The sequence below is a fragment of the Falco peregrinus genome, chromosome 4 (genome assembly GCF_023634155.1).
Source record: "Falco peregrinus isolate bFalPer1 chromosome 4, bFalPer1.pri, whole genome shotgun sequence".
In the NCBI taxonomy this organism is placed as follows: Eukaryota; Metazoa; Chordata; class Aves; order Falconiformes; family Falconidae; genus Falco; species Falco peregrinus.
The window spans coordinates 121,209,511-121,221,438 of record NC_073724.1 but is presented as its reverse complement, the minus strand read 5'-3'; the positions used below and the strand labels follow the sequence as shown (position 1 = coordinate 121,221,438).

Sequence of the window (11,928 nt, the reverse complement as noted above, 5' to 3'; positions counted from 1 at the left end):
TTGCTCCTCTGGGTCCTTCTGTCTCAGAGAAGCAAGGATGCAGGACAAGCACTGGTGTTACTGTACTTTCTGGAAAAGGGGAGAGAGCAGCAAGAAAAAGTGAAAGTCTCCTTAATGAGCTGCTGGGTTTGTGGGTGCTCCATCAGGCCTTTCCATCTCAGCTCCATTTCACCTTGAGCAAGGATGAGAAGTCTTGATCACCTGTCTCTTGGGGTGACCACCTCCTCTACAGACTCCTATAGGAGTTCAGATGCTGGAGGTATCTACTGTGGAGCCCATGTGTGGACAGCTGTATCTGGAGCTTCAAATATGTCTATGACATTCAACAACCCAGTTTCTATCTCCAGTATCCCCTCTTCTTTGTACGTATCAGAGGAGATGGCAGAAAGAGTGCTCATAGTAGAAATAAATTTATTCACTATAAGAAATCTGAGGTGTTTGTATGTTACAAAAATAAAAATGTACAGTCATCGTCACAAAACCTCTTTCTTTTTTCTTTTTTTTAGTATAAGTTAGTGCTTTTACAAACAAAAAAAATATCTATATATAAATTTCCAGTTGGTACCTCTCCAACCACTCTGCATCTGAACAGTGCCACCAGTTTGTGCAGGACCAAGGTCACAGGAGGACCCCGCAATGGGACTGGCAGTGTTGCCCAAGGTGGTCGTTTGAAGCTGGCTCATGCTAGCTCCGAGAAAGGTGGGACTGCCTAGCAGGACTGCAGGAGTGAACTCTGAGCATATTTTGTTGAATTATTCAGAGCACGTAACTTGGCGTTCATGCTGCTTTTTGGCAAGTGTGGGAGACCAAGTGAGACCTGGCCTGGAGTTACGTTTGTACCAGTGCAGCACTTCGGATGAATAAATTCCTCCCAGTTATTTGTCTCGCACTGGTGACTACGCTGCGACACTCCCCACGAAGCCAAGCTCCCTTCACCTGCCCAAGTCAAAAAAAGTGCTGCCATGGGGGAAGTCCTGTCTCAACCCAACCCTTTCCTAAAAGTGCACTCAGGGATGAGATGAACCATTTAATCTAATTGTTCATCAAATCATCAAATTGTTCTGTTTTTCTTTGACGATGGTGTTCAGAGCTGAGACAGTCCCCTCTTTGCCTCCTGTGGTTGTGACATTGGTGGCTGGGACAAAAGCCATCCATAGGACCACGTCTCCACAAAGCCCGGACCTCAGGAACCTCCCATTTAACCCTGAATGGTCCCAGTCACCCTTGGACTAAACTCAGCTGGTTACACCGTGGCGTGCCTTTACCTCCATCGAGCCACATCATAAGAGGGAGGGATGGGAGACATGAAGAGGAGGCCTGAGGCATTGGTCTAAACCAGGATCAAATGTGTTTGCCTAATCCTAAAATAGAGTCAGGGCTGCTTTTACAAAAATATGACTCGTCCAGTGCTGCAGCACAAGCAATTTTCGTTTTTGGGGTGAGGAATCAGCATCCTCGTGGCAAAGCTGGGCAAGGAAGCCATGGGCCTCGGCTCTTGGCTCTCTAACCCAACAATTACAGAGAGAAAGATCAAGTGGACTTTCTGGTGAAATGTTTTGTGGCTATTTTCTCCAGTTTACTTTGAACTGTCCTGGCTGATGTGGGATGCAAGCCCAAATCCAGAGGGGCCTGGGGTCAAGCCTAGCACCATGTTTTACTGTTATGGCTCCTAAACCCAGGGTTTAGTGCTGCCAGATTTCCCAGGGAAGATCTACACTGTCAGGAAGGGCTATGCTGATTGGCTCCAGTGGAGCACTGGGATTACTGGGATTATGGGGAAACCAGACAGCAGCATCTGGGCAGCATTTTGGGTCATGGCAAGCTGCTAAAGGTCTGAGAGGGCTGTCACCTCTGAGCAGCAATGAGAATGTAGCAGCGTTCAGCCAAGGGAACAAGCAATGGTCTTTGCTTCTTTGCTGGTAACATGAGTCACTAGTAAGGGGGTTAAAAAGAAGACATGAAGACCTCACCCTAGATTTTAATGAGCTGGAGATGATTATTAAAGTCAGCATCTGAAAGGAAGCTACATGTTCCTAAAAGCTTTTCAAGGGTGAACATTGTTGCTGGGAAGCACTGATGGGTCTTTTGAAAGATACTGACCCCACTGGAGAAACCTACAGGGGACCTGCTTGATGGTACCAGTAAACTCCAATGGATGGTACTGGCATAATCCAGTGGGATGGGAGGTCCACCATTTTTAATGGGAAGCCAGCCCTTGGACAGGAGCTAGGAGTCCCCTCCCGGCTCTGCCAGCAGATGCCGGGGCACGAAGCTGTGAGAGCATTTCTTCAGGGATGCATAGCTGTGGGAGACCCCTTCCCGCTGCAGGAGGTATTTGCACTTAGCAATTTATTGATCTGTTTAGCAGAACCACAGCTGACTCTCCTCATCGACCAAAAGCCTCTCCTCCCTCGCCAAGGCACAGAGAAACTCTTGTTACCTCTGTGCTAGCGGATCTGGAGAAGGGCAGATGGATTTCTTTAGGTGGACCTTTTGCACACAATGTTTCTGCTTTAGAAAGTGTTCTAAGACATTCAGGGCATGGTTTGTTTTAGCAGATTTGGCCACCATGATAGAGGTCACCCAGCCTCACTGGTGGAGAGGAGCCATTCAGCGTTGAGCAGAGAGGCAGGCTTGGATGAAGAGGCAGAGATACGGGGTTTTGTGTATAACCACAGCGGCACCTTCCCGGGGAAAAAAAAAAAAGGCATTTGAAACAGCAACAAGCAGAGACTGCGTTTAACAAGGACCATGCTGAACTGGGTGCAAGCCAAGGCACTGCAAACACCAAAAACCTCGGGCCCTGAAGCATCCTGACCTCCCTTCACACCTGGGATAAACCCTTCTGTCACGGAGAAGATGCTGGCTGTGCTGGAGCAGAGCTAGGATTTCGCATCCTTGGATAACGTGTCTGTGTTGCTGCTGGTTTCCAGGTGACTGTTGGGCACAATGCCCAGTGCCATTTCATTTTGAGGCTTCCCTGGCATTTTGCTGCCTGCAAACTTCCTAAATCGCTGTCCGGCTAAGAAATACAAAATGGGATCCAGGCAGCTGTTGGTGCTAGCTAGGGGACGAGTCACCTTATAGACTAAATTGATAGCATTGAGGGTCTGACAGCTCAAGTCCCAGCTCCGGAACGAGTAGTACAAGGTACGAGTGACATGGAAAGGAAGAAAACAAACGATGAAGACCACCAAGACAATGATTATCATCTTGACAGACTTCTTTTTGGATCGGGACAGCCGGGAGATCCCCCGTGTGGGCTGCAGCAGCCTCCGGGCCATTAGGCAGTAGCAGATGATGATGGTGAGGAAAGGGATGCAGAAGAGCAGCACCAGCATCACCGAGCTGTAAATGACAAACTGGCCAAAGAGGTCCTTGCTGGATGTATCGTGGCAGGTGATGGTGTCACGCTTCACGCTGGTGGTGACGAAGAAGAGCACGGGTGACTGGCACACGACAGTCACCACCCACACAATGACGGACACCCTCCGGGCGTAGCGGACGTGCCCCCACTGCAGTGACTTCAGTGGGAAGCAGATGCCCAGGAATCGATGGATGCTGATGCAGAGGAGGAAAAGGATGCTGCAGTAGAGGTTGGTGTAAAACAAGAAGCGAACTATCTTACACAAGCCCACGCTGAAGGGCCAGTTGTCCCCCATGGCATAATAATACACCAGGAGCGGCAGGGAGACCACATAGAGTGTGTCAGACACGGCTAGGTTGAACATGTACGTGGTAGAGGCATTCCAGGTCTTGATCCTGAAGATGAAAGCATACAGGGCCAGCAGGTTGAGAAAGAGCCCCACCACACACACAATGCCGTAGGAGACAGGCAGCAGGACATACTTGAAGTCCTCATCAAATATGCACTTGTAGGTGTTGTCTCCTGTGCCACCTGGGTCCAAAGAGCTGTTGATGACTCTGATCCAGGCTGGAGTCGTTAGATTCGCCATCACCCTAGGGGTAAGCAAAGATGCTGTAAGGTCATGGAGGTAAGGAGTCCCTGGAAGAGGTGGGTTAGATGAGAAAACCCCAGTGCCACAATGCCGTCACACCTCCCACACCTGGGAATTCAACTGAGACCTCCTGCAGCCCCGTGCAACGCCCCAGTTCACCCTTCCCACCAGGTTCACACAGAAATCTGGTCTCCTGTGCCACAGAACAGAAGAGGCCCTCTATTCTGTGTTTAACCATCCAGACTCAGATGACCCTTGTGAAAGGTGAGTCCCACTAAATCCCTGGCGGAAAGGCCAAGAAAAGGGAACAGTGCTCTTCAGCAGGCAATCCCTGTGACTGGCAGGGTCCTGATTTCAGAGGTCCTCAGCTCCTTCTGGCAGAGCAAACATCACCACAACATCTGGAGTCCCCTGTAATCAAACCTTGCCAAAGGGACCATGTTCTCCATCACAGAGGCTCTGCCTGGGTTGGTTGTTGATGATGATGGGGTTTTAGTGGGTTTAGTGTTGGGCTGACGGTAGCCATCTCACTGGTCCCCCCCTTCCTAGCCACGAGACCTGCTCCTCCAGCATCACCACCACCAGACAATCTGCCCGTGCTTGCACAAAGCTGGTTTATGCATGGGAGTGACCAGTTGAGACGAGAAAAATAGTCTCAAAAGAGTCTCTGCAGACACACAGAGTCTGGCACTGTCTGTGTCAGGAAGGACAAGGGCCCCTTTGTGCGTCAGGGACAGCCCACGACCCGGCCGACACATGATTGCTCAGCAAGCCCATCAGCCGGGGATCAAATTAAAATGCATTTGCCTCCCTGTGGAAGAAGCTGGATTGATCTCACTGCTGTACCGCGTTACAGGGAGCCCACGGAAACGGGGTCACAGGGAGATTCCAGCGCAGGAGCTCAGCGACCGGGAGCTACTGCGGGAGGAAAGGTTTGAGTTGAGTAAAGATGCCCTTTGCATGAGTATGTGGGATGTGCCCTGACCCAAATCTCACCATCATTTTAGGTAGAAAAGAGCAATACCAGCCTTCTCAGCTAAATGGTTCAGCTCTAATCTGGTGCCACCATGCTGTGGGATGGGGTGGGCATGCTTTCTTGCAAACAAGCACCGTTTTGACCCAGAGCTATCCTGTACCTGCCTCCAATTCAGATCTTGCAGGGAAGGAGGCAACGAGGGTCTCCTAAAACCTGCCAACCTGGGTGGTCTCTCACTGAAGCAAAGCACTGTGGCATTAAAAGGCACCTTGACAACTCATACCTGATGGAGAAGGGGTGAAGTGAAGCCTCTAGTGCATCATATGGGGATAATCCTAGCCCTTGTTCCAAGGACTGGATAAATAACCTGTCCAGATGTGGTACAGACACGATCCCTAATGATGTCTCCCCCACTGTGCTGCTTTCCCCCTTGGAGCAGACCACAAGCAGTGCTGGCCGAGGGTCACGCTCGCCAAGGACGTAGGCAGAAATCACATGCCCACTCACACCCTGACTAATCTGCAACATCTGCAAAACCCCACACATAACTTTGGGAACCACTCTGCAATGAACATGAGGAGCCAGGACTGATCTTACTCTGTCCTAGCCCCTCAGTTTTGCTTTTCCTGCACCTGGTTCAGTCCTCAGCAACAGGGTTGTCCCTGTTGGATGGAGAGGGTTGACAGTGCTCAGACAGACGGAAAAACACTTTCCAGTTACTCTTCTCAACTTCTTCCTTCTCTCTGAGCTTTGCAGATCTGCAGCCGATGAGACAGAGGTTGCCCACGGTCCTGGCAGCCAATTAAACAGGTTGGACAGGCCACCACAACCAGGAGAAACCACACAAGATGCCCTAAAAGACTCAGGAAAGGGCCACAGGGCCGCAGATGCTTCAGCCTTGCACATAGCTTCTCCATGCCTTTGCATCTGCACCCCCCAGTCCCCTGCAGACAACCTGTCACCCAGCTCTGAAGCACTGATGGGGCAAGATAACCCATCTTCCAGCCCACCTGCCTGCAGGCCCCTGTGCCCTCAGCTGGAAAACCCAGCAAGGTATTTGAAACCCATCTGGAAGCCAAGGTGGGGAATCTCCTCCGGCGCACAGGGCAGCACGGGCTGCTGCAGGCCACGCTGCAGCCACGGATGTGCCAAGACACACATCTCCATCGCCATCCAAGGAGCAGACAGGGCTCTCTGGCTGGCCTGAACGGGGCAACCACGGGGAGAAGCTCACAAGGCAGCCTTGTTCTTGCCATCATGCTCTCCCTCCTTTTCCTTCTGGAAATGCCAAAGCCTTTCTTTTTTCTTTTTTTCCCTACTTTTGCCCAGAATCTCTAGGACAAAACCTGCTGTGTCTGTCGGGGCCATGGCTGCCATCCACCCCCTCACCCCCAGCCCTGCTGCATCCGCAGCGGGCGAGCCGGAGGGGACACAGCCAGCTGAGCATGTGAAGGCATAAAAGCTGGCAGCTGCCCTTTCCTCTGCCTACGGGCCAGACGGCACGAACGACAGCTCTTACAGTGATGCATCAAGGCCCCAGCGGGGGTGAGCAGAGGGTGAAAGCCACAGCGATCCCTGAAGATGCCGAGCTGGATAAATACTTCTGTGACTACCAAAAGCAAACCCACCATGATGCTTCAGTAAGAACCACCTGCGCCTGCTTCATCAGCTCTCCTGGCCCTTCCCAGGATCATGGCAGGAGGCTTTTTCTCTAGCGTTGAATGCAGGTGGGACTGGTGGGAGAAGCTTTTTAGGTGCTCTCCAGCCACCCGTGCTGAACAAGGGCATCGCCCTGACCAGCTTCCTCCATGCTGGACCGTGCATCGGGTCTGGTTGCAATGGCTGGACCATATCGCTCTTTGCAGTGTAGCCTTGGACCTGTTTATTCCGTGGGACATGGTTTACTTTTCCCAGCAAACAGGTACCATCAGCTGCAGTGGATGAAGACAGCATGTAAGAGGAGCCCTGTGATGAGAGGAGTCCAGGCAGATCAGTGTTGCAACCCCAGCAGCCACGTGCCCTCAAATATATATACCCACAGGCATGTGCATGTGATGCCTGCATCCCAAAATGCTCCCGTAACAGTATCCACCATGGCCAGGCAGGGGATACTTAGATGAGTCAACAGGGGGAAGGAGGGGGCTGTCATTGGAGAAGGTCACAGGCAGCCGAGGGATGGGCAGGACCCAGGGCCAGCACAGGAGGACCACGGATTGGACACGGAATCACTGAGTAAAGGGCTTTAATCCCAGTTTCTGCCCCATTTTTCAGCATTCCTGATGCCATCCAGGCGGTCACCATCCATCCCACGGTGTTTCGTGTTTGGGAGCCTGCCAGCAGAAGCAAAGTCACAAAAGGAAACAAAGCACAACCAAATCACGACTGCGATGAATGCATTTTCGGGGGGGGGGGGGGGGGGGGGCGGGGAGGGGTGATGAGGTTTAATTGACCTTCCCAAATAATTAATGTGGATTAATTTACTGGCAGGACCTCACAGACACAACCCTTCCTTCTGCCAGTGTGAAACCCTGGGAAATCAAACCCATGCGGCACGGACGCACCGACTGCGACCACAGCTCCCAGTGTTTAACGCTGGAGGTCAAAACCACAATCCATTTCTCGCATCTTCCCCACCAACTCCTTTGCAACAGACACAAGGAGAGCGTGGGTGTTTTCCCTGCCCTAATTTATAAGCATTTAGTAGACTCATCAAAATCCTCGCTCCAGATCAGGAACTGCTCGAGACACTGGGAAGCAAACGACCCAGCATCATTTTTCTCTCCTTTGGGACCATGGTTGAAACTCTCTGCAACCAAAACCAAACAGACGGCGCGTTCAGATGCTGCCGAGCCTGTCTGGTTGGGAGACATGAGATGGGACCAGGCTGAAATGTGAGCCTGGCCACACTGCCTGGTTTTCATCTGCCCTTTCCACTCGGCTCCTTTCCGCTGCAGTGACCTTCAGCGCCTTTCTCCTCTGGGCTGGCTCCGGCCACCAGCGTGGGCTGAGGATAACCCCAGTCATCGCGCTCCCACCAGCTGCATCGCTCCCTGGAGCTTCTCCCACCAGTCCCACAGCCAGATACCTCCAAGATACATTTCCAAGACACCCAAAAGCAAGCTTTAAGCAGCTGAAGGGGCTTTACGCATCTCCCTGCCCAGAGTCCCAGGTAATGTCCACTTTTATCCCCTATGGGTCTGACCCAGTCCTTCCCCCAACCCCAAAATAGCCAGAAACCCTCATTCCTCCCAAAATAAACATGCAAAGAATCTGTTTCTTTTCTTTTCCCCAAAAAAGCACCTTGGAGGACACTGGGCAGCTCCACTCTGGCTGGCAGAAATGGAGCTGCTCCACTGAAGCGACCCCGTGCCTCAGTTTCCCCTCCTGCCCCCAGGCTGAGAAGCAGCAGAGCTGAATTTGTTTTCTCCATGAAAAGTATTCTTCTGGGGGAGTTTCAGTTTCCTAGAGGGCTTTTCTGTAACCCAAGCTAAAAAGGAGAGAGGGAGTTTGGATATAAGATAACCTTATGATTTTGTTTGTAGGTCAAATAAAATGTTTTGCTTTGAGTCAAATGACTTGTTCTTGGAATTCCTGGTTTCTCCCAAGAAACTCCCTGAACTCCTCGCTGAATCAATCCCCCTTTCAGCCTCCGCTTCCCAGGCTGTACTAAAACCTCCTGCCTTCGTCCACACCATAGGAAGTCAATCCGGATTAACCAAAGCTGCAGCTTTAGGGCAAATTAGATAAAAGCATTAAACCCATCAGTGCCAGCGCTCGCTCGTGCATAATTAAAGCCGCCCTCATTTGGTTGAACCTGACCCGATTCCCAGCACGGCAGGTCTCCGGGGACGGATCCTGCTGGAAGCAAGTATCATCCTGGCCAATATTTAATCCTTTCTTCAACATTTCCTTTCCTGCTACAGCAAATGTCATGCTCCCTGCGTGTCTTTCCCCTGCATCCCCACATCACCTGCCCCCAGGAGCCCCTGCAGCACCCCCTGGGGTTGGGGGCATATCCCATTTGAACCCCCCCCCCAAACCTGGATTTTTATTTATCACGAGGGGGAAATGGGGCGTTTGCATCCTTTAGGCTTCCTGGGGAGCGAAAGGAGCCCTGTGCTGGTTGTTATACCAGGGATTTGACTTTGGGGTTTGCCCTCCATGGTTTTCTGGTGCTCACTAGAGGAAGGGACGGTTGGACTGAGAGAAGACTGTGGGACCAGTTTCTGGTCAATCACCTGCTTTTGGTTACTGTTTTACCCTACAAGCCCCGTATGTGGGAGAAATGACATTTCCACGAAGACCTACCAGCCTCCTGCCCAAACCAAGGGAGTCACCCGTCAGCACCTCAGCCCCGCTGGCAGAACCGAACGTGCTCTGCCCATCTGGGAGATAACCAGCATCCGAGACCGGGGATAACAAAATTATCAGGCTCAGCCATGGCACCAGCAGTTACTGCGAAGCCAAAGCAGCAACTAACCCCAGAAAACCCCAGGCACGGGGTGGGCTTTCGGTGGGATAATTTGCTCCTCCATATGGAGCATCCTGTGGGAGCAAAAAGGGTCTTTGCTTCATGGACTAGTTCCTGTTAAGGCTTTAACGGGGGATGCTGAGCATTAAGGCAGGACCACGGCATGGCCGGCAGCACGCTTCGCTGCCAGCCAACTATTCATGGCTTTGGCTTTATGTCAATAACTGGAGATAAAAATCGCATCGGGCGGAGACAGGGTAAAGCCACTTGGTGCCAGGACAGTCAAAAATACCTCTCGGGGTTTTATAAACCACTAAGCCCTGGGATGCAGCTGCACTCCAGGGCTCGGCAGCATGTTTAGGGGTCTCCCCCTCCTGCACTGGAGCTCTTAGCCCGTCAGCCACTGAGGCTGAAGGCCACGGTTCCCTTTGCTCGGGTATAAATGAGGAAGAGGAACTCGGGACACGTGCCTGGAGGTAATGAAATGGCCCAATTTCAGCAGCAGTGAGCCATGCGCCAGAGGCACCGTGCCCCAGCGTCGGCAGCCCCCCCCCAGGAGCGGGGTTTGCTGCTCCCTGCTTTGTGCACAGGAAGGGAGCGGGTTGCCAAATGGGTTTTGCAATAAGCTGATAAGAAAACCGGAGCAGAAATAGAAATAAGATGCTTCACCCTTAAAGTTGCTCCTGCAGTGATGCCCACCCAGCGCCCAGCTCTGGGGAAGAAGGCATTTTTGGGGTTAGGAGCTATTACAAGGAGTCAAAGAGTTTGAAAACAGAGTCTCGTTGATCCCGATGCAAATTAAAAGACCCCCAAATAAATTACATAGGGAGCCCAGCATGCAAAGAGGTGGAAAAACACAAGCCGGAGTAAAGCAGGGAGTCAGCTCCACGGCTTTTACCAGAGGTGTGTACGGGAAACCCCTGATAAACAGCCAGCAAATCCCCCCAGGACGGGAGAAACCAAGCGGCAAAAGAGATTATTGGGAATTAATGCATAAACAATCGAATAATTCAGGCGAGGAGGAGCAAAGGGAGCCCAGGAGGCTTCTCGAGTGCCCGGCGGAGCCCTCCACGCCAGCAGCAGCCCACGGCAGCAGCCTGCTGCCCGCCACTGCCCTGACCACCCTGTCTGTGGGGCAGTCGGGGGCTTCGGGGCACTTTCTGTGGGGTTATGTGGGGCGTGAGCTGCCCCCACACTGAGGAGAAGTGGGGTTCAGCTCTGCCCATCCAGTGTCCCGCTCCCTGCTGCGGGTGCTCGGGGACCCTCTGTCATCCCCCCAGCAGCAAGCATCACCCCTGCATGGCCACGGGGCTGTGAGCACACGGGGGTGCATGCGTGTGCCCCCCACCCGTGTGTGCGCATGTGCGCGTGTCCCCCCCGCTCACAGGCATGTGTGGGTGGGTGTCCCCATATGCGTGTCCTCCCTACCCGTGTGCATGTGCGTGTGGGTGTCCCCAACCCATGTGTGTGTGTGTGCCCATCTCACCCGTGTCTGTTGTGTGCGTGTCCTCCCCACCTGTACGTGTCTGTGTGCGTGTCCCCCCACACGAGTGCCTCCCCCCTACCAGTGTGTATGTGTATGTGTGCGTGTCCCCCCACCCACGTGTGTCCCACTCGTGTCCGTCTGCTTGTCCCCCTGAACCCATGTCCGTGTGTGTCCCCCCTCCGTGTGTATATACGTGTTTGTGTGCCCCCCACCTGTGTGCATATGTGTGCACACACAGGGCTGCGTGCATGTCTGTCCCCCCCGTGTCTCTATGTATGTGCACGTCCCCCCACCCATGTGCGTGTATATGTGTTTGTGTCCCCCCACCTGTGTCTGTGTCCATGTCTGTGCGTGTCCCCCCACCCATGTGCATGTTTGTGTGTGTGTCCCCCACCTGTGTCTGTCTGTCCATGCGTGTCCCCTCACCCATGTGTGTGTTTGCGTGTGTGTGTGTCCCCACCTGTGTCCGTGTCTGTATGTGTGTCCCCCATGTGCGTGTTGGTGTGTGTGTCCCCCACCTGTGTCTGTCTGTCCATGCGTGTCCCCCCCACCCATGTGCGTGTTTGTGTGCGTGTCCCCTACCCGTGTCCGCGTGTCCGTGCGCGCCCCCCACCCCGCCTGCCCACTCCCCCCGTGCACACCCGCACCGCGGGGGTCGCACCCCCTCGTCCCGCACTGTCGCACGCGCGGGCAGGACACGCACGCCCCCTCCCCGGTCCCCCCGGTCGGCCGCGGCCCCGCTCACCGGGCTGGGCGCTCCATGCCGGCGGCTCCGTGCCGATCGCCGCGCTCGGCTCAGGGGGGCGGCGGGGGCAGCGCCATGGCCGGGCTCGCCCCTTCCCCCGCGGCCGGTGCCGCCGCCTGGGAGCCGGGCAGCGCTGGGGCAGGGCCGGGCCGCGCCGCCCCCCGGGCCGGGAGCGGGGCAGGGCCGGGCCGGGCCCGCCCCCGGGAGCGGGGCCCGAGTCCCCCTCTGGGGTTGGAGCCGTGGATGGGATCCGGGCCGGGAGCGGGGCCAGCCCCCCCAGCCCCCCCCAGC

The 11,928-nt window shown here is 54.0% G+C and overlaps 1 protein-coding gene across 2 annotated transcripts; it reads right to left on the bottom strand.

The window, feature by feature from the left end:
* Positions 1 to 394: 394 nt before the first annotated feature.
* P2RY2 (purinergic receptor P2Y2) lies at positions 395 to 11,796 on the bottom strand. 2 transcript variants are annotated; one of them, XM_055802417.1, is made up of 2 exons: positions 11,638 to 11,796; positions 395 to 3,960 (listed from the first exon to the last, which is right to left on the bottom strand). In XM_055802417.1, exons 1-2 carry the CDS (start codon positions 11,652 to 11,654, stop codon positions 2,883 to 2,885), a joined length of 1,095 nt encoding a protein of 364 aa, XP_055658392.1. In that variant the 5' UTR covers positions 11,655 to 11,796; the 3' UTR covers positions 395 to 2,882. The 2 variants fall into 2 exon arrangements, with proteins under 2 accessions (XP_055658392.1, XP_013160639.2); XM_013305185.3 differs by lacking the exon at positions 11,638 to 11,796 and adding an exon at positions 6,564 to 7,287.
* Positions 11,797 to 11,928: the final 132 nt, after the last annotated feature.

Bases quoted from the DNA above. Each gene is read 5' to 3' on its own strand.
- P2RY2 (XM_013305185.3), bottom strand. From the start codon at position 6,601: ATGAAGCAGGCGCAGGTGGTTCTTACTGAAGCATCATG. The intron at 3,961-6,563 runs GTGGGTTTGCTT...GCTTACCCCTAG, and splicing joins GTTCTTACTGAAGCATCATG to GGTGATGGCGAATCTAACGA.